Genomic DNA, 27,998 nt, shown 5'->3' with positions numbered 1-27,998 from the left:
TTTCAGTTCTATAGATGCAAAAGCATGCTGGGAGGAGTTATGGGTCTATTCAAGGACACACAAGTAATGCAATTAGAGACAGAACTCAGTTCCCCCCACAGCTTCTTCTAGTACTAACTCATAATATGGCTTCCCAGGCAGTTTTTCCAAGACGTTGTTAGCAGAAGACCAGAAGAACTTTTACCCTGAACTGTATATTCTGCACCATCTTGGGCTGGATCTGCCTTCAGATACTGCCCAGTGGGGTGGTATCTTGAGGACAGAACCTGTGGTACAAGGAGGGAGGTAAGGAAGGAAAATCAACAGTTTGGTTGAAAGGAAGGAGCAAGGGGTTTGCAGCCAAACAGTGCTAAGTTACAACTGATTGTCACTAATCACCTAATCTCTCTGAGTCCATTTCTTCGTCTGTAAGTGAGAATACCTACCTTGCAGGATAGTGAGGAACAGAGATAAAAGCACTAGGCACATATTAGATGTCTAAAAATCAGGATCACTCTTGTATTACCCAAGGATCAAGGCCAATCCTGTGAAGGTTCCAAGATGAGCCTTCTCCCTCCCACCCCTCGGCCACCTTAGGTGAGACCTGTGTCAGCACAGAACCCAGCAAGGACCAGCTGAGTGCACGCCTCCTTGACATATCACCCACACCTTTGAGGGCTGAGCCGGGAATACAGCAGACCTGCTGAGAACGAAAACAATCTACTATCTTTCCAAGTGTGACTGTGGCACCACTCCTGTGCTCCTCTTTCCCAAAAGAAGTGGAGGGATGCAGATCACTACAATCACATTTCCCAGCATTGACTATATTTGAAAGAGCTACACTTAAGAAGATACCATGTCTTCACATCCACACTGCATCAGAGAACCCCAGAATGGGGTACTAAAAATAAACACCCCTCCCCAAAAAACACACTCAGGCATGCACACGCATACACACGCATCCTCTCAGTTAGTTCATCAGTGCACTATAAACTGAGCTTCGGAGGGGAGAGCCAGAGCTCAGATGCTGGAAGTAAACCTTTGGCCAAAAAAAAGGAAAAAGAAAAGAAAAGAAAACCAGAGACCTTCCAACTCCTCTTCCCTTCCAGAGAGAAAAGGAAGACAGGGGCAGAGGTGAGGAGACACAGGGCCACCACACTGCCCAATCCCAGAGGCCCCACTCCCACTGAATAGATGAGAATGATCGCCCTTCAAGTTGTGCAATCACAGCTGCTCACCTGTAAGCTGCAGCCCTGAGAGGGGTTCCCATGAGTAGCTCCTAACAGAAAAGGAAATTCGACTTCCATGCTCTACCAGTTGCCCTGACTACTGAGGGTGTTGTGGCACATTACAATGGGGTCTGGCAGAGGAGCTGGCTTTAAGAGGCAAGCCTATGTGTTTGCCCGTGCCCTGAGGTGGATCACAGGTAGTGAGTGAGCTGCCTGGGCTTGACCCCATTTCATCTATTCAGCCAGGAAGCTCAGCAGAAGTAAAGGATATGGCCTGGGCAGGGAGCATTGTAGGGCCTGGAGGCTCTAGCCAGTTAGCCTCGGGCAGGCTGCAGTGAGACCTGGCTAACATACGATGGCTAAAATCCAAGTATAAAAGCTTAGGATAGGTCAGGCAGTACTTCCCGGGGGCTCACACTGTACTGTCCCACTGGAAAAGGTAAGCAGTGGAGAACCTTGGTAAGTAGGGAGGCTGGCCAGTGTGGATACACACACACACACACACACACACACACAGAGGCTTGCACCCGTAGTGTGGATACACACACACACAGAGACACACACACACACAGAGGCTTGCACCCCTAGAACCTAGAGAAGCCACAGCTAGGAGAACTCCCTTGGTACCCAGCATAGGGGCAAGAGCTGGTGCTGAAAGAGAAATTGTACGTGTCTGTAATTTGGAACTTATGCACAATCATTGGTTCTTATGTCCCAAGATCCTTTTATGTATGGCTTGAGCTTGTAGGCCCAGTTGGAACCCTATCTAATCCTCTCTCACAGGAAGGCTATCTAGGCTCTCAAAGGCAAGCCTCCCCTCTCTTTCACCCCATTAGTCCCAGTAGCCATTCCCACACCACCTAGAGCATGACTATACAAAAACTGTCAGGAGGCAGACTGACCTAATGGTCAGACTAGCTCTGGCCCTGCAGCCCAGATGCAGTGGGGAGTCCAAGAGCATCTCCTCTCTCTCTCCCAGGCTGAGGCACTGAGGCTGCAGGAGATAGGGCTGAGAGCCAGAAGTGACAGCCTGACCCAGAAGGAACAGGGAACAGATACATACATGCGTGTGCATGCACACACACGCACACACATTCCGAAGTGGACAGACTAACATACACACAGACGTGATGACAACCAAAAGCTGGGACTCCACACACTGAATGCAGGACTTTAGGCGGGGGGCAGAGACAGAAGGTGCTGGGGCACAAGAGGCAAGGGTATGAAGTTCCTCCAAATAGGAGTGGAGTGTCAACTGCCCTGCCTCGCCCCGAACACCTGCCTCCTGGGCCATGGCAAGAGTCCAGTCCATTAAGTGCAGCGTGCAATACTAGCGCTTGGAGTCTCCTGTCCTCATCAATGAAGCGGTGTGGACGGGATAGCAGTCACCTGGCAGGAGGCCTTGACCCCCGGCAGGCTAGTTGTATCGGCCCTTGATCATTGTGTTCAACAAGGGCCCCACCTGTAAAGAAACATTAGGAGCCAATCAGAACTGGCTGTTCCCTGGCCCTGGAATTGGACAGGGTGTGTCTGGAGATATCAGATGTCCAGCCAAGGACAGAGACAACGTTTTCATACAATCTTGTGAATCCTCTAATCACCTATCTTCCTGAAGGCCAACCCAGTATTCTGGGACATAACCTTTTCCTCAGGGGTCCATCTTGTACTATTATTCTTCCCTCTCACAACACCCTGTCTCTTACTGTAATCAGCCCCAAACGGACAGAAATGGTCAGAGGAGCTAATAATCCCCACACATCCAAGAGCGTCTGCATGTTTCTCCAGAATGTTAACTGCCTCCATATCCTCAAAAAACTATCACCTGCAATTGGGGCTGATGCTATCTCCCAACACCAGAGGTGTCTGTGGATGCTGAGCTTACCTGCAAGAGGGAGGCAAGAACCCTACAAATACAAACCTCCCCCATTTACCCAAAGGGCCACTGGCACACCTGTGTGGGAAGCAGGTCTCTCAACATTACCTACAGCAGCCCTGGCACAGCTGGGAAAGTGCAAAGAGATGCTTTAGTGCTCGCTTCCTGTTCCAGAAGAATCCCCTCAGGGGGTCCCCAGATGGCGCACAAGCCCCATGGGGAACATTACTACTAGCATGGAACTAATTATAACTGATCCGCCAGTCAAGCCCAGCTATCACCAGAAAACAAGAATTTTTCTGAACATACCCATAACCTCTATGGAGACAAGAGGACACCAGATACTGAAACACAGAAGCTCTAAAGAATGTCACTCCGATCCTGACTTTCCTTGGTCAACCAACCCACTGAGCCACCTTGGGGCGGTCACATACCTCTTGTGGGTTCCCCAAGGCCTCTCCAAGCATCTTCTCAATGTTTCTCATTATGGCCACTTTCTGATGGGCTTTGAGAGGATATTCAATTCTCTTAGGGGTGGGAGCCCCCTACAAAGGAAGCAGTAGCTCAGGAAATGCCTTCAGCAGCAGGCGTCAGTGTCACTCTACTGTTCTTAGTACCATCCTCCCTTCTAAGAAACCCAATTCTTGCTGGGCACGGTGGTTTAGGCCTGTAATCCCAGCACTTTGGGAGGCCAAGGCAGGTGGATCACTTGAGGTCAGGAGTTTGAGACCAGCCTGGCCAACATGGTAAAACCCCATCTCTACTAAAAATACAAAAATTAGCCGGGCATGGTGGCGTGTGCCTGTAGTCCCAACTACTCAGGAGACTGAGGCAGGAGAATCACCTGAACCCAGGAGACAGAAGTTACAGTGAGCCAAGATCGCGCCACTGCACTCCAGCCTGGGTGACAGAGCAAGACTGTGTCTCAAAAAATATATTCAAAAAAAAGAAACCCAATTCAATTCTATCCCTCTTCATCTCTCCAGACATCTGAGAATCTCTTCCAGGGATAGTCAACCATCCCATCCAAAATCATTTATTGTACCTACCTCACCCAAGAGCCAGTTCCATCTGGAAAAAACAAAAAAAGCAAACCATATTCACCTTATACCAGAAGTTCACAGTGATGGTAATCCCCCCATTTAGTAATGACTCTATGTGATGCCACCTGCAAGAAAACAAACAGGCTTCTGTTTACTACTGATACTTTTCGGCAGGGGGTGGGGAGGTGGAGTGTTGGGGCGTGGGGGACAGGCTGAAAAACTAGGTAGAGTGCAGTTAAGGAAAACAGTGAAGATAATATCTTTACACTCATCCTGTGAAAAAACACACACTGGGGGGTTAGAGGTACTGGTGTTCAGTCTCTAAATACCAAAGAGCCAAGAACAGTTTATCTAGGCTCAAGCCTCTGGAATCTTTTTGGACTTGAAGAATTCTCATCCTGTCCTAGAGATAGGGCTATCACTCCCCCCACAACCTCCCACAGGTTCAGTACGCTCACATCTGGATATGCCAACCTTCCTATGGACAACATAAAACCAATCATGCCATAACTCAGAAGGGACACAGACAAGGCTTTCCAGGGAATGGAAAAGAAAGCTCCCAAGAAGCCCCCAGCCCTAGCCCCCTTCTCACCAGTACATTGGGATGTAAAGAACATCACCAGGGCCAACCACTGTTTCGTAACCAACCACATTTTGGAAATTAGGGAACCTCTCGTAGTCAGGATTGTCAAAGTCCACCTAAGAGGTTCAAGAGAAAGGAAAAAAAATGTCAATCACCAAATCTTTATCAGTAAAACTACTATGTGCCAGTTTGGCAATAAAAACAAACAAAAAAAGATGCCTTAAAAAAAGTCTGTAGAATTTATATCCAGCAGAAGACATGATGCACATTAAACTCTGAGAGAAAACAATACAAGACAGTCCATGTTTGAATGTTAAGTGACAAAGCAGCCTAGGCTTCAGTGCTCCTGAGATCAGACGACCCACAGCCGAGAATATGACAAATTAGGAATTATCCTCCACCCAAACCTTCAGAAACTTTCTCCCAAAAACATACTCTAACCAGCAAAGACTCCTACATGAAGTAGCTAGACAGCTTTCTGAAGAAAGGAAAGGATATCTTTGGCTGGCCACAGTTAGATCCAGGAAATATATTAAACAACATAGCTCAGTTTTATTCACCCTTCTGCTTATCAAAAAGGATTTTTGATGCTTATCAAAAAGAAATAGCATCCATGACGAAAGCAAACAATGATTAAATCCAATGGAGATATACACATTTTGTTCCTCCAATGGAGATATACATATTTCGTTCCATGAACTTATAAGCCAATCAAACAGAGTAACCAGAGTCCATCAGCATCAATGACAGGGTCTGTCCCGAGAATTAGCTCTGTGAGGCTAGTTATACTTACGAACATCTGGTGGCCACTCCAGGGAGCCTGGAATTTGTGAGCTACAATGAAATTATCCTCTTGGTGTGTTAAAGCAAGAATAGCCTGTAATCCAAACCTGGCATATCACTACAGGGAAGGGGAAACACATTCCAGCCTAGGCATTTCTAGAATCTAGAGTTCTATACCCTTCTCAAGACCACACAAGCTCACCTGGCTCTGTCTGTCACATGGGTGATGAACAGGGTATGGGTAGAGGCACTCAAACTGATCCGGAGGAAATAAGATGCATCGTTTGTAACCTTTTATTTGAGCAAAAAAGTTCTGCTGCTCATCATAATGAGCAGGTGTCACATTTCCTGTAAGAAGAAAGGCATTTTCTTATGCAGAGCAGTGGTTCTATTGCACGAGCTGGAATACAGGACGCAGTGCTAGAGAGAAATCCAGCCTGCCCTCCCAGCTAAGAGTTCCAAATCAAAATTTAGGCAGAATCAGGGAAATTCCAATCACAACTCTCAGAAAATTAGGTGTTAAGCATGTATGGTAATAACTCTAGCAAACATCACTGGTTAAGGGTCCACTATCAGCTAAGTCAACTTCCCTAAATGAAGGCTGCTGCCCTTACTGGAAGCAAGAGCACATCAAAATGATACTCAAAAATCAGGTAGGGTAATCAACTATGTATACATGTACTCTTCTTGACTATGGCAAGAATTCAAGGGAAGCAAAACAGAAATGATTGGTATCAACAACATATGTGAGGAGTTAACCAGTCATTCTAAGTTTAATGATTATGTAGCTCTGTATTTACTTAGGGTAGCTCTGTGGAACTTAAAGACTCTCAACCTTTCCTCCCACTTCAATACACCTAAGGGATGCAACACTTGTTTTTTTAAGATACGGGGTTTCACCATGTTGCCCAGGCTGGTCTCCAACTTCTAGGCTCAAGGGACCTGTCCGCCTCAGCCTCCCAAAGTGTTAGGATTATAGGCGTGAGCCACAACGTCCAGCCAAGACAACACTTCTTAGAGCAACATTGGGGCTCACTGGTGCAAGTGATTTTTGTTGGAGGGAAGAATATCAGACGACTGAAGAGAGTGTTGTATAATTTAAATATGGCACATTATTTTAAATGCCAACTTGAATTGGTTGTGCCCTAGTGTATGTTCCATCTACTCCTTTACAACTAGTACCATGTCTGCTGTTTGGCCTCTGCATAGTCCATGAGTTGAACACACACGCTTTTGCAGGGCACGGAATTGAGAAAATACTCCCCAGCTCTGTCTGAGTATGCCAAGACAGACGCTTTCTTAAGTGATGAAAGTCCACATGCATCCTCAGAGGAGACTTGCTCTCTCATCTCTACCTGAGGGATCCACTTCCACGCACCCTACCACAGGAAACGCAGGCAACAGAAAGATGTAAGGCTCAAGTAAACTGCCGGGCATGGTGGCTTACGCCTGTAATGCCAGCACTTTGGGAGGTCGAGGCAGGTGGATCACGAGGTCAGGAGATCGAGACCATCCTGGCTAACATGGTGAAATCCCGTCTCTACTAAAAATACAAAAAAAAATTAGCCGGACATGGTGACGGGCGCCTATAGTCCCAGCTACTCGGGAGGCTGAGGCAGAAGAATGGCGTGAACCGGGAGGTGGAGGTTGCAGTGAGCCGCGATCACGCCACTGCACTCCAGCCTGGACGACAGAGCAAGACTCTGTCTCAAAAAAAAAAAAAAAGAGTCAAGTAAACCAGAACTGGCTCTTTCTTGGAAGGTCAACCAAGAGTTGGTTTCAAAGGGGCAGGTAAGACCAGCCATAATGGCTCACATCTGTAATCCCAACACTTTAGGGGGCCAAGGTGAGAGGATCACTTAGGGGGCTAAGGTGAGAGGGGGCCAGGAGTTCGATACCAGTCTGGGCAACATAGGGTGACCCCATCTCTCCAGAAAGAATACTTTAAAAATTAGCCAAGCATGGTGGCTTACGCCTGTAGTCCCAGCTACTTGGAAGGCTGAGGTGGGAGGATCGTTTGAGACTGGGAAGTCAAGGCTGCAGTGAGCCCTGATCATGCCACTGCACTCCAGCCTGGGTGACAGAGCGAGACACTGTCTCAATAAAAAACAAAAACAAAAACAAAAAAAGAGGCAGGTGGTGTCAATTCACAAGCCACATGGCTGGAAATCTTTATTAGTACCAGCAGCAAAGGATCCAAATCTGAAGAATGGACAATCAAACAAGAAGAAACCAAGGAGCTCAGTGGTGAATGACAATAAATAACTTCTCTGCTTCCCTGTTCAACCCAGGTTATTCACCATTTACTAAGTACCTACCATGGGCATGGCACCGTGCTACTGCCAGAAATAAAAATAAGAATGAGACAATGACCCTGCCTCATAAAAAGCTCTCATTCTCCTGAGTGGAGTTTAAGGGTCTCTCCTTTCATTCAAAAGGGGGAAAAAAAACAAAAACACATTCACATATTTATTAGTGTATGCATAAATTTATCTAGCAGAAAACACAAGCAACTAATAATATGCAGTACCTCCAGGGAAGAAACTGGGAGGCTAAGAGATAGAGGTGGAAGAGGTATTAATATTTATCACTATATACCTATTTACACGTTTTGAATTTGAACTCCATGAATATATTATCTATTTAAAAGATAAAATTTAATTGATACTAAAAAAATAAGTTTCTCCTCTTTTACTGGTATAAAAATTTTCTGAACATAGACAGATCTAGTAGAGAAAATGTACAGTAATGTGCCACATAATGACATTTTGGTCAACAGATCACATCTACGACAGCGCTCCCATAAGATTATAATGGAGCAGCCCTATACAGGTATACCGTTATCTTTTTTTTTTTTTTGGCAATAAAAAAATTCCCAAACTACCATTTTTTTATCCTTTATACATATTTTGTCTTTTGTCACCTTTTTCCTGCAGTATTTGATACCGTATTTTTACTATACCTTTTCTATATTTAGGTATGTTTAGATACCCAAATACTTACCATTGTGTTACAGCTGCCTATAATATTCAGGACAGTAATACGCTAACACTATGTACTACGTGGTGTAGTCAGAGGCTATATCATATAGCCTAGGCATACAGCAGGCTACACAATCGAGGTTTGTGTAACTATACTCTATGATGTTTGCACAATGATGAAGTCACCTAACAACACATTTCTCAGAACGTATCCCTGACATTAAGCATCACATGTCTATATTTCAGAGAGGTCCCTAATATCTCAGTATATGCACTCACATAACAGCTAACGAACGGAAAAAGGAACTTTTTAGAACACACGAAACTAGTTTAAAGACTTGACATAAGCCAGGTGTGGTGGCGCACACCTGTAGTCCCAGGTCTCTAATCCCAGCTACTCGGGAGGCTGAGGCAGGAGAATCACCTGAACACGGGAGGCGGAGGTTGCAGTGAGCCGAGACCACGCAATTGCACTCCAGCCTGGGCAAGAGTGAGACTCCGTCTCAAAAGAAAAAAAAAGACTCAACATACATTATTTAATCTTCACAACTATTTACAAAACATTATCATGTTTCACTTCTTTCCACTTATTTTTTTTAGAGACAGGGCCTCACTCTATTGCCCAGGCTGCAGTGCAGTGGTGCAATCATAGTTCACTGCAGCTTCAAACTTCTGACCTCAAGCAATCCTCCTGCCTCAGCCTCCCAAAGTGCTGGGATTAGAGACAGAGTCTTGCTCTGTCACCAGGCTGGAGTGCAGTGGCGTGATCTTGGCTCACTGCAACCTCTACTACCCGGGTTCAAGCAATTCCCCTGTCTCAGCCTCCCAAGTAGCTGGGACTACAGGTGCATGCCATCATGCCTGGCTAATTTTTTATTTTTGTTTTTGTATTTTAATAGAGACGGGGTTTCACAATGTTGGCCGGGATGGTCTCCATCTCCTGACCTCATCATCTGCCCACCTCAGCCTCCCAAAGTGCTGGGTTTACAGGTGTGGACCACGCCACCTAGCCCCTATTATGTTTCTTTTAGAGCTAAGTAGGCTGAGGCTTAAGAAAGTGAAGTGGCTTGTTCAAAGTCATGGAGCTAATAAGCAGTGGAGACAAGATTAGAAATCAGGTTCATATGACTCCGAGCCATGCTGCTTTTGAAAGATTTCTTACCTTCCATGCCAATGAGCAGTAGGTTAGAGGTAAGCTGCCCCCAGCCACGCTTTCCCTGTTGCTTATTAATCCAGTTCCAGTTAAAACCCAAGAAGTCCATGACAATCTTCCTGCCCACAGTGTCATTGAGCGTTTGCTGCAGATACAACCTATGTTCCCCAAGAAGAAAATCCTATTAGTGCATGCACACGCAGCCCCCGGCATGGCCTCTCCACATCTGAAAATACAAGCCCAAATCCATACCAGCATCTCCCACAGAGAACAGATATAGTCAGGCAAATCTTAGCCAACATGGATTCTCATACAACTGAATTCTTACTTATCCTTCATTGAGTTATGTTTAACACCAAACTTTTTAATGTATTATTTTGTTTTGTTTTGTTTTGTTTTAAGAAACAAGGTCTCACTATGTTGCCCAGATTGGTCTCAAACTCTTGGGCTCAAGCAATCCTCCTGCTTCTGCCTCCCAAAGTGCTGGGATTACAAGTGTGAGACACTGAAACTGGTCCCCAAACTTTTTCTTTAAAGAAGTGATGCTTAACCTTTTTTGGGTCACAGAATGACTCCTTTAAGAATCCAAAGAGTAGGAGGGTGAGATGAAAAATAAAACTTTAAAAAAAAAAAAAAAAGAATCTGAAGAAGAAGTCCCAGCTACTCAGGAGGCTGAGGCAGGAGAACCACTTGAACCTGGGAGGCAGAGGTTGTAGTGAGCTGAGATTGTGCCATTGCACTCCAGCCTGGGTGACAAGAGCAAGACTCCGTCTCAAAAAACATAAATACATAAATAAATGAAAGAATCCACGGAGGTTCCCCACAAAAATGCACATACACCCAGAACTTTCATATAATTTCAGATTCCTAGAAGCCTATCCATAGACCCTAGAATGATGACTCAGTCTTATACCAGAGACTTGCAGAGCCTGAGACATCTCCTTTGGCCCTTGATGACCACTGTGGTAAATTGTATTACTGTTCGCCAAGAGCTGGTTCCCTCAGTGTGGAAGTTTTCTTTCATATCCCCTTGAAGCCAGGCTTGCTTATTTAACCTGCTCTTGCCAAGGAAATGTCCACAGAAGTGACCTGTGCTGTTTCCAATTATAATTTAAGAACCAGTCACCACTATCACATCTCTTTCTCTCTGCCACAGCAACTCCAAATTCCAGATAGTAGCTGCTGGGGAAATCTGGGTGCCAGAGAGAATAAGATGATGTAAAGAACAATATGACATTACCCATGATCAACATGTAGTAAGTGAGAAATAAGCCTCTGTTGTTTCTAGCCCGAGCTCTGGCTTGAAGCCTAGTTTATCTTAACTGATTCAGCCATCTATCCTGTTGCAGCCCTCTACAGCTAAAGTAAGGGAGACAGCTTATCAGGTAAAGGCCTCAGGCTCCTAACATACCTCAGGAAAGTCATAAGTTATTTAAGAGATATGAAAACCCAAACACACTTGAACAAGCCCGCAAGAGACATTTAATAAGTGTGAAAACCTAAAAAAAAGACAGAAGCATCTCTGTATCTCTGTCCTGGTCTTGAGATCATCACTTCAAAAGGCTCAAAGGGGCCAGGTGTGGTGTCTCACGCCTATAGTCCCAGCACTTGGGGAGGCCAAGGGAGGTGGATTGCCTGAGCTCAGGAGTTCGAGACCAGCCTGGGCAACATGGCAAAACCTTATTTATTTAAATAAATAGTTTATTTAAAAAAACACAAAATTAGCTGGGCATGGTGGTGGCAGTGCATGCCTGTGGTCCCTGCTACTCGAGAGACTGACGTGGTAGGATCGCTTGAGCCTGGGAGGCGAAGGTTGCAGTAAGCTGAGATCACGCCACTGCATTCCAGCCTGGGTGACAGAGCAAGACCCTGTCTCAAAAAAAAAGGTTCAAAGGCATCTCACTGCCTAGAATCTCAATGTTTAAGGCATCTCACTGCCTAGAATCTCAATGTTTAAGGCATCTCACTGCCTAGAATCTAAATGTTTAAGGCAATGTTAATCAGAAATCTTTTTTTGTGAGATGGAGTCTCACTGTCACTCAGGCTGGAGTGCAGTGGCAAAATCTCGGCTCAATGCAACCTCTGCCTCCTGGCTTCAAGCAATTTTCCTGCCTCAGTCTCCCAAGTAGCTGAGACTACAGGCATGCGCCACCATGCCCAGCTAATTTTTGTATTTTTAGTGGACACGAGGTTTCACCATGTTAGCCAGGCTGGTCTCGAACTCCTGACCTCAGATATCTGCCCGCCTCAGCCTCCTAAAGGGCTGAGATTACAGGTGTGAGCTACCACGCCCAGGCTTAATAGGAAATCTTGATAAGTTGGAAACACTACCTTTGTAGGAACATGAAATCCTCAAGACTCAATGCAACTCTCCCCAAAGACAATAATTATATATTCACCCAAAACATAAGCAAGTAACTTTGAAAGAGTCAGTGATACTCCCCAAATATGAATCTAAACATTATTACACCAGAATGGTAAATGCTCAAAATAGCTCGGAGGATCCTAATACATTTCACCCCATAACCACAATAACCTGTCCAATCATACATGAAGCTGGTCAGTGCTACAGTCAGTTAATAGGGCAAAACTTCCAAACAATTAAAGATTTTCCTTGAAAACTCTTTAATCACCCATAAAGTACAAATTACACTCATTCTTACACAAAATGCTCTCACTATGGGAGGCAAGAAACTTCAAGTCACTAAAGAATCACAAGATTCACGTATCTTACACTTATTCTTGGGTATATGTTCATTCAATGGAATTACGCACTCCAACAGCATCATTTAAATCAACCTTTTTCTCAAAGTTGGGTGTGTGCGTATGGAAGCGTGCACATGCACACTGTGTTATAGTTTAGAAAATTAATGCATGAGACAACTCAGTTGAACCAATATATTAAGACATCATGGACAGATCAATCACAGTTCATATCCTGGAAATTCTTCTGGTCAAAAATCCCATCATTATGACAACTGCTAAGTGTTAAGAAGAAGAAGAAAAGATATTTCAAATCCATTCACGTAGCCACAGACTGCTGATAAGGCGTCAGGAACAGGAGTGAGTGAAGCAAGAGACTAGAGAGGAAACCCAGGGTTGGACACCAAATGCGAGAGGGTCATTCACCATGAAGTACTCAGCGAAAGCAATTCCCCAGAGGCGGTGTTATAGTGTGGTACTGAATACTGTCTGGGACCTACATAAGAGGCTGTCCTCATAAGCAGGAATAAAAACAAAGAGGAAGAATCACTCTCTTACGTGTCTTGTGTTTCTGTTGTGACAGGAAAAACAAATTTAATCTGATCTTCCCTAAGCTAGAGAATCCCGACCTTCTTTACTCCAAAATCACAACAAACTATACAACTTTTCAGGTTGAACTATGCCCAGTCATCACAATACTTAAGGACAATAGCTACAAACAGGCATTTTCGGAGCAAAATCCAATGACAAACATTTTTGTTTGGCCCCCTGCAACTTTTTTTCTTTAAATCTGATTTAGTTGCTCACATTTAAAGTCAAAAGATTTTAAATAAAAGTCCTGATTTTGAACTTCTCTTGAAAATCGGAATATCTTGCAACCCTAGAACTGCACTCCAAAACTGAAGCAAGCAAAGTCAAGTAATGACGTCTCACTAAGGTTTTTTGTTTTAGTTTTTAATTTTGTAGAGACTAGCTCTCACCACGTTTCCCAGGTTGGTCTTGAACTCCCGGGCTCAAGCAATTATCCTGCCTCCGCCTCCCAAAGTGCTGGGATTACAGGCATGAGCCACCCCACCCGGCCTTGGCTTCTCACTTTGAACAGAGCTTATGCCTTCAGCTTCACCACTGATTTCACACAGACAATATTACTCCTTTCATTCACCTGCCTGACCCTTCTAGGCAACTAACTCTCACTTTATGAGGAAGAAGATGGGAACCCAGAGATTCATAGCCGAAGTTTAATCATTCCCCCATCCCTCAAGCTACAGAACTAGCTGGCTGTAGCACCAAGAACCACTAAGAACTCAAACCCCTTAAAGGCTGGAAGACCAGACTACTCCTTCAACAGGAATCCAGAGATGGGAGAGGCCAATCTCCAACTGACCCAATTCTGCCACACCTTCAAGTATAGGAAAGAAAAATGACTGCCCTAAATCCAACAGAAAATTAAGATTTGGGAATTTACCTCTCTTCCCCTCCTCGCTGTTGTATATCCTGCAGTTTCTCAACGAACTCATGAAATTTCATTTCTTCCCTGTTGGACCTCGGCTTAAAGTTCTGGAAATTGGCCATCTTCTTCTCATCATAGTACAAGAACTTGTGGGTGCTGGCACTGTACACAGAGAAGTCTCCATTGCCAATATTCTCTTGCAAGTATTCAAGGTCCCATTTCAGGGCAGGATACACAAGATTTGTGTCGGTCAGAACCACAGGCTCCTAAATGAAAGCAACAGGTGAAAAATATCAAATAAAGTAATGCCAAGAAGTCGGTGGGTTCGCCTCCATGATCCCAACTACTTCTCAACTTCAGAATAATTTCTCCCGTTAATCAGCACGAACCCCTCAAGTTCCGTATCTCCTCGCCTTTCTCTCCATCTTCCCATATGCCCTAGTCTAGAGCCCTGCCAGTCTCCCATCTCTTTCACCATTCGCCTCTGACCGGGTACCTTCCTCCTCTCCCTTTAGACGCGGCCCCGCCCCCCACCTCATTCTCAATAAGCTCCTCTGCCCGGGGGTCGCTCTGACTCAGACGCGGGATGGGCCTAGTCGGAAAGCTATAACTGCGCAACTGGGATTCATCCCAGGCGGGGCCGAGGGCTCCGGCCTCCTCCCGGGGCTCTCCAGAGCCAGAGGCCACGGCCTCCGCCGCTGTCGCCGCCATCTCCGCCGCCAGGGACGGCCCCCGCCGGAACCGGAAGCTCCGCCTATTCCGGACGGGGAAAAAAACCACACACACACACACACACACACACACACACACACACACACACACACACACAACGGAAACCATAGAGATGAGCTGCGAGAGAGAGCGGTCCAGAGACATAAAGAACGCGGAGCCGAGGCCTGTGGGTGCGCCTCCCAATGGTAACATGCAGCTCTACATCGTAGGCTCCACTGATGAAGAAATGGGGCTAGACACTAGTCCCACGGAATAGGGATGACCTGGTAGAGCAAAACACAAAAAAATGTTGCCCCAGTGTACCCAAGTCTACACACGAGTCAAAGAAGGAAGCAAGTTCGGTTAGGCATTAAACTTTACACTCATGAATGGGGAGAAAAGCAAACTCTTGACCCACCTAAAGAAGTCAGAAGGAAAAGCAATGATCACATCATCGGTAGATGTAGAGCAAAGGCTGACTGAAGGCTTAGGCAAAAGATATACAGCAAGTTGAATTCTTTCAAAATCAAGAATGATTTTCTTTTGTTTAGCATCATTTGATTTTTCTGCCTATATCACCATCTCTCCTACTTGAATATATGCTTGCTGTGAAACCTATGTTATCAGTGGCCAACCATGGACATCTCACATTTTCAAACAATCTATATTGATTATAAAAGGCCATATTAACTACCTCTATCGCTTGGACAGTTCTTACAGTTGGCTGTAAGAGGCCCAATTCTAAGATGTATACCAAGATTTGTACCCCATGATGTACACATCCTGTATACATTTCTCTCCTTCAAAGAAAACAGAACTGTGAATATGATAGAGCATCACTCCTGTAATTAGGTTAGCTTATATGACAAGGATGTAATTAAAGTCCCTAATCAGTTAACTTTGAGACAGTCAAAAAGGAGGTGATTTATCCTGATGGGCTTAATCTTATCACTCTAGCCCTTTAAATCAGTGCTAGAGGTCAGAGACAGAATCTAAGAGATTTGAAGCCACAGCACAGCTGTCCTGTTCACCTTGAAGGAGCAAACTGCCATATGGCAGGAAATGGCAGGTGGATTCCAGGAGCTGAAAAAGGCTCCTAGGTGACAGCCAACAAGAAAGTGGGCACCTTAATCCTACAAACGCAAGTAACTGAATTCTGGCAACCAACCACTGAACTTGGGAAAGTACACACACAGAGTCTCAGATGAGATCGCCAACCCAGCCAACACCTTGATTTCAGCCTGATAATACCCTGAGCTGAGTACTCAGCCAACCAGTACCTGGACTCATGGAATATGTGAGAAAATAAATTCGTGTTTTGGGCTGCTGAATTTATAGTAATTTGTTATGCAGTAATAGAAAAGAATGCAGTGGCTTAACCATGTAATTATGCTACATAGTAACCATGTTACACCAAACCGATAATAGGGCTACCTCTGTGGAAGGGTTTGAGGCTGCAGGTGGCAATCAAGGCTTTCATTTTACCTGCAGTGTTTGAAATTTTTTTTTTTTTTTTTTTTTTTTTTTTTTTTTTTTTTTTTTTGAGCTAGGGTCTCACTCCGTCACCCAGGCTGGAGTGCAGTGGTGCAATCTTGGTTCACTGCAATGTCCGCCTCCCCAGCTCAAGCAATCCTCCTACCATATCCTCCCAAGTAGCTGTGACTAAAGGCGCATGCCACCATGACTGGCTAATTTTTTTTTTTTTCTGTAGAGACAGGGTTTTGCCATGTTGCCCAGGTTGAATGTTTGAATTTTTACAAGAATGTATTAATTCATAACCTTGGGAATTAGAAATAAATTAGGGCAGGCATGATGGCACATGCCTGTAATCTCAGGACTTTTCGAGGCTGAGGCAGGAGGATCACTTGAGCCTGGGTGTTCCAGGCAACATAGCAAGACCTCATCTCTACAAAAAATTTTAAAAATTAGCTCGGTGTGTTGATGCATGCCTGTAGTCCCAGCCACTAGGGACACTGAGGTAGGAGGATTGTTTGAGCCTGAGAGGTAGAGGCTGCAGTGAGCCATGATCATGCCACTGCACTCCAGCCTGGATGACAGAGCAAGACCCTGTCTTACTAAAAATAAAGAAATAAATTAAGATCAAGAAGATTAAAAGAACTAAAATCGGTAATGAAACAGGGATATTACTACTGACTTTACCCCCCCCCAAAAAAAAAGCATATAAGGACATACTGTGAACAATTGTACGTCAAAAAATTAGAGAACCTAGATGAAATGAACAGATTCCTAGAAAGGCACAAGCTATAATAGCTGATTCAAGAAGAAATAGAAAATCTAAATAGACCTGTAACGAGAGATTGAATTAGGAATCAAAAACATCCCATAAAGAAAAGCCCAGAAACTGGGCATGGTGGCTTACATCTGTAATCCCAACACTTTGGGAGGCAGAGGCAAGCGAATCACTTGAGGCCATAAGGTCACAACCAGACTGGGCAACATGGCGAAACCCCATCTCTACAAAATCTCCCCGGCTGAAAAAAACACAAAAATTAGCAGGCATGGTGGCACACCTGTAGTGCCAGCTATGCAGGAAACTGAAATGGGAGCATCACTTGAGCCCAGAAGGTGGAGGTTGCAGTCAATTGAGATCGCACCACTGCACTCCACTGCACTCCAGCCTTTTGAGACAGAGCTAGGCTTTGTCTCAAAAGAAAAGAAAAGGCCGGGTGCAGTGGCTCATGTCTGTAATTCCAGAACTTTAGGAGGCTGAAGTGGGAGGGGGATCACCTGAGGTCAGGAGTTTGAGACTAGCCTGGCCAACATGGCAAAACCCCCATCGCTATCAAAAATACAAAAATTAGGCATGGTGGTGTGCGCCTGTAGTCCCAGCTACTTGGGAGGCTAAGGCAGAAGAATCACTTGAACTCAGGAGGCGGAGGTTGCAGTGAGTTGAGATCGTGCCACTGCACTCCAGCCTGGGCAACAGAGCAAGATTCGTCTCAAAAAAAAAAAAAAAAAAAGCAAAAGCAAAAAAAAAAAGCTCAAGACCGGATGGATTCACTGATGAATCCTACCAAACATTTTTTTTTTAAATTAACACTGGTCTGGGCGCAGTGGCTCATGCCTGTAATCTCAGTACTCTGGGAGGCTGAGGCAGGCGGATCACGAGGTCAGGATATCAAAACCATCCTGGCTAACATGGTAAAACCCCGTTTCTACTAAAAATACAAAAAAATTGGCCGGGCGTGGTGGTGGGTACCTGTAGTCCCAGCTACTCAGGGGGCTGAGGCAGGAGAATGGTGTGAACCTGGGAGGCAGGGCTTGCAGTGAGCTGAGATCAGGCCACTGCATTCCAGCCCGGGCGACAGAGTGAGACTCCGTCTCATTAAAAAAAAAAAGTAGAAAGGAAAAGAAAAGAAAAAAGAAAACTATAGACCAATATTTCTTATGAATATAGATGCAAAAATCCTAACAGAATACTAGCAAACTCAGTCTAACACCACATAAAAAGAATTATAGGCCAGGCACGGTGGCTCACACCTGTAATCCCAGCACTTTGGGAGGCCTAGGCAGGCGGATCACGAGGTCAGGAGATCGAGACCATCCTGGCTAACACAGTGAAACCCCGTCTCTACTAAAAATACAAAAATTAGCTGGGCGTGGTGGTGGGCACCTGTAGTCCCAGCTACTTGGGAGGCTGAGGCAGGAGAATGGCGTGAACCCAGGAGGCGGAGCTTGCAGTGAGCCGAGATCACACCACTGCACTCCAGCCTGGGCGACAGAGCGAGACTCTGTCTCAAAGAAAAAGAATTATATACTATGACCAAGTGGGATTTATTCTAGGAGTGCAAGGTCAGTTCAACATCTGAAAATGATCAATATAACACACCATGTAGTAATCAATATTTTATTGATTAATCATTTGTAATCAACATAATACACTATATTAGTAAAAGAAAAAAAAACCCTACATGATCATCTCAATAGACACAGAAAAAACTTTTGACAAACTCCAACACCCTTTCATGATGAACACAGGGTTCCAAATGATACTGTAAGAAAGTTATAAAACCTATGAGTCAGAGAAAATATTTATGAATTGTGTATCTGATCAGATACAATCGTATCTAGAATACATAAAGAAAACTTAACAACTCAACAATAAAAAGACAAACCAATTTAAAAATGAACAAAGGGTTTGAACAGACATTCCGCCAAAGAAGGTATACCATGGCCAATAAGCACATGGAAAGATGCTCAGCATTATTAGTCATCAGGGTATTGCAAATGAAAACTGCAATGAAGTACCATTCATGGGCACTCGCATGGTGATACTAAAAAAAGACAGTAAGTGTTGGTAAAGATGTGGAGAAACTGGAACCCTCACACACTGCTAGTGGGGATGTAACATGTCACAGCTGCTTTGAAAAACAATTTGGCAGTTCTTCAAAAGTTAAACCATAGAGTTACCTTATGACCCAGCAATTCTACTCCTAGGCATATAACCAAAAGAATAGAAAATATACATCCAGACAAAAACTTATACAAGAATGTTCATAGCAGCATTATTCATAATAGCCAAACAAGCAGAAACAACTCAAAGGTCCATTAACCAATAAATGTATAAATAAAATGTTGTACTGTACATTCATATGATGGAATATTATACAACCCAAAAAGGAATGAAGTACTGGTATGTGCTACAACACAGACAAACTTTGAAAACATTATCCTAAGTGAAAGAAAATGGACACAAAAGGCCACATATAAAATGATCCATTTATATAAACTATTCTGAATAAGCAAATCCATAGAAACAGAAAGTGAATTAGTGGTTGCCAGCAGGTAGAAGTAGAGGCAACGTGCTAATGTGTATGGGTTTTTCCGGAAGCGATCAAAATGTTTTAGATAGTGATGATTGCACAACTTTGTAAATGTACTAAAAATAACTTTATCATACACTTTAAAAGGGTTTTTGTTTTTTGTTTTTTGTTTTTGTTTGTTGTTTTCTGTTTTTGAGACAGAGTCTCACCCTGTCGCCCAGGCCGGAGTGCAGTTGCGTGATCTCGGCTCATTACAACCTCTGTCTCTCGTGCTCAAGTGATTCTCCTGCCTCAGCCTCCCGATTAGCTGGGATTACAAGCGTGCACCACCATGCCCGGCTATTTTTGTAGTTTTACTAGAGATGGGTTTTTGTCATGTTGGCCAGATTGGTCTTGAACTCCTGACCTCAAGTGATCTTCCCACCTTGGCCTCCCAAAGTGCTGGGATTACAGGCGTGAGCCACTGCACCCAGCCTAAAAGGATGAATTTATGGTATGTAAATAATATCTTAATAAAAATAAATTAGATCAACTCTGTTTCTCGACCTAAATCGGATCAGGATTTGCTATTGGTTGAATGCAGATGTTGTCCAATTATTTTGAACATCAACTAATGATGCTGATTTACAAGACAGCAAGTTGCTGTGTAGTCCTTCCCAAAATTTATATATTAAATAGTATATATCAGTGTTTGTTTACTTTTTATTTTTAAAACTTAAAAAAAAAAAGGGATGAAGTCTCACTATGTCACCCAGGCTGGTCTCAGGCCATTCTCCAACCTAGACCTCCCAAAGTGTTGGGATTACAGATGTGAGCCACAGCTCCCAGCCTATATGCATTTTTATTGCTCTGATATATACTTGAGAATGTTTATAATAATAGGTTCTGCTCCAAAACAGTGGTCACCTGAAAAGTCACTGGAAATACGTGCATATTTATAATGTGTAAGTTATTCAAATCCCAAGTGAAAACAGTCGTATGCAAACATAATAATGCCTCCAATTCTTCTGTTGAGTTAGAGTTTGTTCATTATGGGCTGGTTTGAAATTTGTTTTATCCAAGTCCTACCAACGCTGAGGCTTTAAGCTATCTATGGAGAGCTGCCTCTGGCGATAGGTTTAATTTTACATTTGTTGGGTTGAGGCGACTAAGACATGCACATGGAAACACGGACTGAAACTAAGGAGCCAATTCAGGGCCTATATGTGTGTTGCACTGGCGTCTAAGTGAAGATCAACCCATTTGGAGAACAGAACAAGCAAGACCAACAGGTGAATTTGAAGAATGATCATGTTTGGGGATGGGAGGAAGTGCCCGTGAAGGACAGGAAAGCAAGCAGCCAGAGAAGAGAGTCAGACAGGCTCATTTCACTAGTACAGCTCCTGCAGGAGGTGGTTAAGCTGTCTACCTGAGTTGCTCAGGTTCCGAGTTCCCATCATCCCTGGATGGGTCTAAGTCAGCTCGGGGAGAAAAAGGACACAACATTCTGAAATGTCAAAGACCTGCCTGGTTTTCTCTTCTTCCCGGTTATCCCTCCCAGCCTCTATCCAACCCTTGGCTTCCCAACTCCGTATTTAAACCCCGCCCATGTTGAACCCTTCGACTTTTCTTCACTCCCGGCTTCCTCCGTCACGTTTGGCCCGGCTCAGCCGCCGTGACAGGTCTTTGCGCATGTGCAGAAGGGAAACGTGAAGAAGGTGAAGATGGCGGTGGCCAGGGCCGGGGTCCTGGGAGTTCAGTGGCTGCAAAGGGCATCCCGGAACGTGGTGCCGCTGGGCGCACGGACAGGTCCGCGAGAAGGGGAGAGACCTCATTGTGGGAAGGGGGTGCCTGAGGTTTGGTGTATCGGGAGGGGGGATCGTAGATGCCGCGGCGGCAGACTCCGGGTAGGGAGCGGAGGTGGCGTTGATATGCAGAAAATGGGGTGGAGGGTCGCGCTGATCCTGCGAAGTCCCGATCTCGGATCTCTGCAGCCCCTGTGACTTGAAGCCTTCGGAGCGGCCGAAGAGCAGGCTCGCTTCTGACTTGTTCTGTTCTGCGCTTTAGCCTCCCGCATGACCAAGGACATGCTCCCGGGGCCCTATCCTAGGACGCCAGAAGAACGGGCCGCCGCCGCCAAGAAGTATAATATGCGTGTGGAAGACTACGAGCCTTACCCGGATGAGGGCATGGGGTGAGACAGAGAGGGTCTGCTCGCACCCAAGTAGTGATGGGAGAAGGCCGGCTGGGTTGGGTGGCTTGACTGTGACCCTTTCTCCCGAACCTTCTCGTGACCCCTCAGAGTCAATGGAGTGGGTGCTTTTCTCTGTGGAGGGAGGTGGGAGGCGGTGGGTGAGCAGCTGCAGCTGAGAGGACTTCAATTTTCTCCTTGGCTCAGGCTGTTTCCTTAAATGAGGAAGCCGAGGTTTTAATGGCTCCCTCGAGGACCCCCGAATAGCAGGAACCTTCCTTGGCTCTATCCAGAGCGTCGAGTTTCATTTAGATTGAGCATCTGCTGGGCTCAGGTGCTGTCATCCAGGCATGTGACCAGGCTGGAGCTGGACTCCTATCATGAGAACCTTATTTGTAAACGAGTACTCTGTATTTATGTGTATGTCTCTTTTAAAAAAAAAAAATTTTTTTTCTGTTAGTGCTGTGGAAATCGTAGCAACTATTAAGCAGATTAAACAACCAGCCCCCTTACTTACTCCAGTTGATGTTATCCTATCCCTTCCACGCTCTTCCGTATCTGTACCCACATAACATCCCAGTGGTTAATTATCTGAAGTGATTATCATCACCTTTATTTCCTGTCTTAACATCACTCTTTAAATCTTGGTTTCAGCAACTTCTATTCTTCTTACTATACACTCATTTTCTGTAGCATATGCCTAGTTGTCATCATTTCCTGTTTTGTTTTGTTTTTTATGTTGTGGACAAGAGCATTCTTGTTCGGAGTCAGTGTCAGATGAACCTGGATTTGCTGGGGGAAAACCCAGCTTAGCAGGAGGTCTCATGAGGTATTTAAGACATGGAGATGACTGCCAGCTGGGTGGTCAAGAACACAGTTATTATGAGAAGAATGGTTTTCTAATTTGTACCCTTTTTGTTTTTATTCCAATTAGCTGGGTGACTTTGGATTCAGACTCTAAACTTTAATTTTTCATTTTCTGTCTAATGAAAATCAGAGTACAGTCATGTGTCATTTAACAACAGGGATACATTCTGAGAAATGTGTTTTTAGGTGATCTCCTCATTGTATGAACATCAGAGAGTTACTTACAGAAACCTAAATAGTATAGCCTGCTACACACCACAGCTTTATGGTATGGCCTATTGCTCTTAGGCCACAAACCTGTACAGCGTGTTGTTGTACTAAATACTGTGGGCAGTTGTAACACAATGGTATTTGTGTATCTAAACATAGAAAAGGGACATAAAAATATGCTATAAAAGATAAAAAATGGGCCGGGCACTGTGGCTCACACCTGTAATCCCAGCACTTTGGGAGGCCAAGGCAGGTGGATCACGAGATCAGGAGATCAAGACCAGCCTGGCCAACATGGCGAAACCCTGTCTTTACTAAAAATACAAAAATTAGCCGGGCGTGGTGGTGGGCACCTGTAATCCCAGCTACTTGGGAGGCTGAGGCAGGAGAATTGCTTGAACCCAGTAGGTGGAGGTTGCAGCGAGCTGAGATTGTGCCATTGCACTCCAGCCTGGGCGACAAGAGCAAGACTGTCTCAAAAAAGAAAAGAAGATAAAAAATGGTACACATTTATAGGGCAGCTTTATTACAAACTTACGGGACCCCCTTTGTATATGTGGTCCATCGTTGACCGAAATGTTATGTGGCAGGTGACTGTAATTGATTGCTAAATTCCCTTTCATCTATAATATTACATGATTGTGTGACTTTTTTTCTTTTTATTGAAAGAAGTTTGGGGAAGCTGGTTTTTTGTTTTGTTTTGTTTTGTTTTGTTTGAGACAGTTTCACTCTTGTTGCCTAGGCTGGAGTGCAATGGCGCGATCTCGGCTCACTGCAACCTCAACCTCTCGGGTTCAAGTGATTCTCCTGCCTCAGCCTCCTGAGTAGCTGAGATTATGGGCATCTGCCACCACACCCAGCTAATCTTTGTATTTTTAGTAAAGATGAGGTTTCGCCATGTTGACCAGTCTGGTCTTGAATTCCTGACCTTAGGTGATCTGCCTACCTCGGCCTCGCAAAGTGCTGGGATTACAGGCATGAGCCACCACACCTGGCCCTGGGAAAGCTTATATACATTAAAATATTTCAGAGCTTGCCATGAACTTTTAAATACAATTTGGACTTCTATGGTTAGTTCTGTGCTTAGTGACTAGAACTCGAGCTCTTGCCTTGAGATTTAGTTCCTTTGTCCTTAGGTGAGGCAGTTATCTCTGTCACTTGGTTTCTCATCTATAAGATGAGGAGACTCTGAATTGTCTGAGGCTGCTCACAGCCCCTTCCAGAAGTTCCTGCTGTCTCTCAGGTATGGCGACTATCCGAAGCTCCCTGACCGTTCACAGCAGGAGAGGGATCCATGGTATAGCTGGGACCAACCGGACCTGAGGTTGAACTGGGGTGAACCGGTGAGAGAACCATATCTCATTTGACCTTCCTTCTCCCTTTGTCTTCTTGGAGATTCTTTAGCTCAGATGGCACTTCTTTGACCAAGTAACACTAAGCTTTTCTGCTCAAGGAAGCAAGGTTCAGTGATGTGAGATCTGAGGTTGCATGTGGCACACTGAATGGGACATCTGGGAATCATGAAACTCTGTACTGTGAAAGTTGTGCGCTTCCATGATTGAGCTGTCCCTATTCAGCAGAACCTAGAAGAACCTAGACAGAGGCCAGCATCCAATCCTGTAGGGCAGTGTGCCTTAGACCTGGTTCTCAGCATGTTGCCCCAGGGCAGTAGAATGCTTCTGTCTAACTTTGTATCAGGCTCTGATCACTGGGGACTTGCCTGCATTTTGCAGGAAGAGTAGTATGTGACAGCTATTTGTCTTTCTGTCTCAGATGCACTGGCACTTAGACATGTACACCAGGAACCGTGTGGATACATCCCCCACACCTGTTTCTTGGAATGTCATGTGTATGCACCTCTTCGGTTTCCTGGCTTTCATGACATTCATGTTCTGGGTGGGGGACATGTACCCTTCCTACCAGCCTGTGGTGAGTATCCGAGAAGTGCTCTCTTAGGCATGTTTGCTTAGCCCCATTTCCTGAGGGAGTGAAGTCTCTGGGATAGGAATCCAACCAATACTAAGCTTGGCTTCCTGGAGTCTTAGGAGATAGGAAGATAGGAGGGCCTTGACCCACTGGCCTGCCACAAGTACCAGAGCACTTCTCCACCCCTACTTCTTGGACCAGTCTCGGTGAGTAGATACACTTGAAGACTAGATGAGCAATGAGTGTGTGGAAACCAGCTAGTCTCCAGAGTTGCCATTTGGGGATTATATTTATCAACAATATTTCATTAAGTGATCTTTACAGTAGAGTTAAGGAATCTTGAGCTAAAATCTTACCCTTTGCTGGACATGTGAAGGGCACTTCCTGTAGTATATTGGAAGCAATTAAGTGTCCACTATAGGCATAGACTTACATTTTGGAGAATGTAAAGGATGTAGAAATGAATTATCTAGCTTTAAGGAAGGTTAGTTAAGAAAATTTAGATAAGTTACATGAGCAACATTTGAACAGATATGTGGGAATTCTGTACAATTTATGTGTATATATGTGTATAGTGAATGTATGTGATAGTATATGAGTTACTGTCAAGGAGAAGGGCTACCTAGATGCTAACACACATACACACACACACAAAGGCTTTGGGTGGTGGAAAGTTGGAGAAAACATTTAGGGCAAGAGAAAACAATGAAGGAGGCCAGGCATGGTGACCTGTGCATGTAATCTCGGCACATTGGGAGGCTGAAGCGGGCAGATTGCTTGAGCTCAGGAGTTCAAGACCATCCTGGGCAACATGGTGAAACCCCGTCTCTACAAAGTATACAAAAAAGTTAGCCAGGCATGGTGGTGCATGCCTGTAATCCCAGCTACTTGGGAGGCTGGGGCACAGGAATCCTTTGAACTTGGGAGGCGGAGGTTGCAGTAAGCTGAAATCACACTACTGCCCTCCAGCCTGGGCAAGAGAGAAAGACTGTCTAAAAAAAAAGAAAAAAGAAAAAGAAAACAATGAAGGAAAAGGAGGGTGAATGAGTTAGCTAGAATAGAATAGATGTATAAAATGGTTCCTAAATAACCAGCTGCATTGGTTTCCTGGAGACTTGCTAAAAATCCAGATTCCCAGGCCCCGCTTCTTGGTGGTCCTAATTCAGTAGCATCGCGGTAGGGTTCTAAAAGCCATATTTTTAATAAGCTCCCAGGTAATTCTGATGTGCACCTAGATTTGGAAATCACTATGTTAAAAAGTATTGTGAGATAAGTTGATCAGTTAGGTTGGGCAGCTTTTATGTCATTGCTAAGGGATTTGGACTTGATGGTGTAATAAAGCATTAATTCGACAAATATTTATGGAGCCTCTACTATGTACCTGGTGCAGACTGTGCTAGTGGTTGGGGATACAGTGATGACTTGGTCTGCCTCTAGGTGGCAGGGAACCATTCTGGGTTTTCGAACAGAAGAGTGACATAATGAATGCTGAGTTCTTAGGATGATTAATCTGGGAGTAGTCTCCAGGATGTATTGGAAGGAGAGAAACTGAAAGCAGGGAGGCTGCTGTGTTTGCAGTTGGCTGCCCAGTGCTACCTCTGCAGAGACAATCAGTGTCCTGAAGGTAGCTGGTATGTCTGTGTGCACTGACACGAGCCTTCCTACCAAGCCCCAGGGGCTCCATGCTGGAGAATGCACGTAGGGCTAGGGTGAGCACTAACTTGACTTCAGGAGAGCAAGAAACACAGTGTGGCTCTTCCATTTTTCAGTTCTGTAAGCATATCACCCTTTTCTCCTCCCCTTGAGCTGTGTTCTCTGACAGCTGTTTGTTGGTAAAGCCAGCAGCCCCTAAAGCACGTTCCAGCCTTGTCTCCTCTGTGCTTTCCCCCACCACTGCTCCTGCACGCCTCATTTGCTGGGCCACTTTAGTGGTGAAACCATTAGAGGCTGAGTGACTTAAAGGAGATTGAGTCTGTCTCGACCCCGAGAGAGAGTGGGATGGATGGATGCATCGTCTCATTTAGAAAGCGTTGCCTCTGACACTCTCTCTTTTCTATTTCTTTACCTCCCTCCCTCTCTTCCTCCCTTCCCCTCCTTTTCCTATTCCCTTCCCTCCCCCTTTCTCCTTCTCCCTTACAGTGTAGGCACCACTTCTCTTACAATTTAGGCTTTCTCTCTGCCTTGGGCTGAGTGAGGAAGAGGATTGCTGTTCCTGCCATCCTAGCCCAGCTGGGTCTGACTAGAGGCTACTGCGTACCCATTTACCATGCATGACTGTTAACTCAGTGGGGTGTAGCCAGGTATTGACTGAATGTATGTTCTTGCTGACCTGTGTTTTTTCCTTAGGGACCAAAGCAGTATCCTTACAATAATCTGTACCTGGAACGAGGCGGCGATCCCTCCAAAGAACCTGAGCCGGTGGTTCACTATGAGATCTGAGGAGGCTTCGTGGACTTTTGTGTCCTCTTAACTAGGACTCCCTCATTCCTAGAAATTTAATCTTAATGAAATCCCTAATAAAACTCAGTGCTGTGGTATTTGTGCCTCATTTTCCCAGGAATAGTCACTGCCCTGAGGAACCGCATCCTTTTCCTTTTTTTTCTGCTTGATGTCTGCCCTCTTCCCTGTTTTCTTATTCTGAAATTTAAAGGATAGGAGGGTGGGGTGGATGGGGGCTTAGGCACAAAATATTAATTTGTTAATTTCACTTGGGTTATGAAGGTACTTAAGGGTTTTAGCCATGTGGAGGTGTTAAGGTTCGCTCCTTTTCCCATTTGTAGGGTCAAGGAAGAAATGTTCCTAACTTCCCAAGTTGAAACAAGATTTATTTCCCATAAAAAACCTTTCTAGTCTAGGTCTGGTAGCTCATGCCTATTATCCCAACACTTTGGGAGGCTGAGGCAGAAGGATTGCTTGAAGCTCAGGACTTTGAGATTAGCCTGGGCAACATGATGAGACCCCATCTCTGCAAAAAAAAATTTTCAAAAAATTCGCTGGGCACAGCAGTGTGTGCCTGTGGTCCCAGCTGTGCAGGAGGATGAGATGGGAGGATCATTTGAGCCCAGGAGGGTGCAGTGAGCCATATTTGCAACACTGCTCCAGCCTGGGCAACAGAGCAAGACCCTGTCTCGAAAAAAACCTTGGCATGGCGTGGGTGCTCAGCCTGTAATCCCAGCACTTTGGGAGGCCGAGACGGGTGAAACACTTGAGGCCAGGAGTTGAAGACCAGCCTGACTAACAGCAAAACCCCATCTCTACTAAGAATACAAAACACTAGCTGAGCTTGGTGGTGCATGCTTGTAATCCCAGCTACTCTGGAGGCTGAGGCAGGAGAATCGCTTGAACCCAGGAGGTGGAGGTTGTGGTGAAATGGTGCCACTGCACTCCAGCCTGGGCGGCAGAGCCAGCCAGACTGTCTCAAAAAAAATCTCCTTAATAATAGTGGTTAGTTGGAAAAAATTGTGCTCTAACGTGTTTCAAGTGTATTACAGGACTGATAAGTGTTTTCGTCCTGTCTGCCTAAGGCTGTGACTGCCTCTGATCTTATTTCTGT

The 27,998-nt window shown here is 44.9% G+C and overlaps 2 protein-coding genes across 2 annotated transcripts; one reads left to right on the top strand and one right to left on the bottom strand.

The window, feature by feature from the left end:
• Window positions 1–1,908: 1,908 nt before the first annotated feature.
• Window positions 1,909–14,527, bottom strand: HIF1AN (hypoxia inducible factor 1 subunit alpha inhibitor). The gene is made up of 8 exons (XM_007963850.3): window positions 14,312–14,527; window positions 13,793–14,043; window positions 9,634–9,782; window positions 5,693–5,838; window positions 4,717–4,823; window positions 4,186–4,249; window positions 3,516–3,626; window positions 1,909–2,670 (listed from the first exon to the last, which is right to left on the bottom strand). The coding sequence occupies exons 1-8, from the start codon at window positions 14,486–14,488 to the stop codon at window positions 2,626–2,628; spliced, it is 1,050 nt and encodes a 349-aa protein (XP_007962041.1). The 5' UTR covers window positions 14,489–14,527; the 3' UTR covers window positions 1,909–2,625.
• A 6,381-nt stretch (window positions 14,528–20,908) lies between these two features.
• NDUFB8 (NADH:ubiquinone oxidoreductase subunit B8) lies at window positions 20,909–26,982 on the top strand. The gene is made up of 5 exons (XM_007963849.3): window positions 20,909–21,060; window positions 21,319–21,445; window positions 23,763–23,862; window positions 24,293–24,448; window positions 26,792–26,982. Exons 1-5 carry the CDS (start codon window positions 20,976–20,978, stop codon window positions 26,882–26,884), a joined length of 561 nt encoding a protein of 186 aa, XP_007962040.1. The 5' UTR covers window positions 20,909–20,975; the 3' UTR covers window positions 26,885–26,982.
• Window positions 26,983–27,998: the final 1,016 nt, after the last annotated feature.

The sequence above is a fragment of the Chlorocebus sabaeus genome, chromosome 9 (genome assembly GCF_047675955.1).
Source record: "Chlorocebus sabaeus isolate Y175 chromosome 9, mChlSab1.0.hap1, whole genome shotgun sequence".
Taxonomy (NCBI): Eukaryota; Metazoa; Chordata; class Mammalia; order Primates; family Cercopithecidae; genus Chlorocebus; species Chlorocebus sabaeus.
This window is presented reverse-complemented; position numbering and strand designations above follow the sequence as displayed.

What these genes read in the sequence shown, in the direction of transcription:
- HIF1AN (XM_007963850.3), bottom strand. Translation starts at nt 14,488, where the DNA reads ATGGCGGCGACAGCGGCGGAGGCCGTGGCCTCTGGCTCTGGAGAGCCC. An exon ending in CATGTGACAGACAGAGCCAG is followed by an intron (nt 4,824 to 5,692) that starts GTGAGCTTGTGT and finishes TGAACCTCTTAG; the next exon opens with GTGGACTTTGACAATCCTGA. An exon ending in CTTTACATCCCAATGTACTG is followed by an intron (nt 4,250 to 4,716) that starts GTGAGAAGGGGG and finishes GTTTTCTTGCAG; the next exon opens with GTGGCATCACATAGAGTCAT.
- NDUFB8 (XM_007963849.3), top strand. Translation starts at nt 20,976, where the DNA reads ATGGCGGTGGCCAGGGCCGGGGTCCTGGGAGTTCAGTGGCTGCAAAGG. An exon ending in GCCGCTGGGCGCACGGACAG is followed by an intron (nt 21,061 to 21,318) that starts GTCCGCGAGAAG and finishes TCTGCGCTTTAG; the next exon opens with CCTCCCGCATGACCAAGGAC. An exon ending in ACCCTTCCTACCAGCCTGTG is followed by an intron (nt 24,449 to 26,791) that starts GTGAGTATCCGA and finishes TTTTTTCCTTAG; the next exon opens with GGACCAAAGCAGTATCCTTA.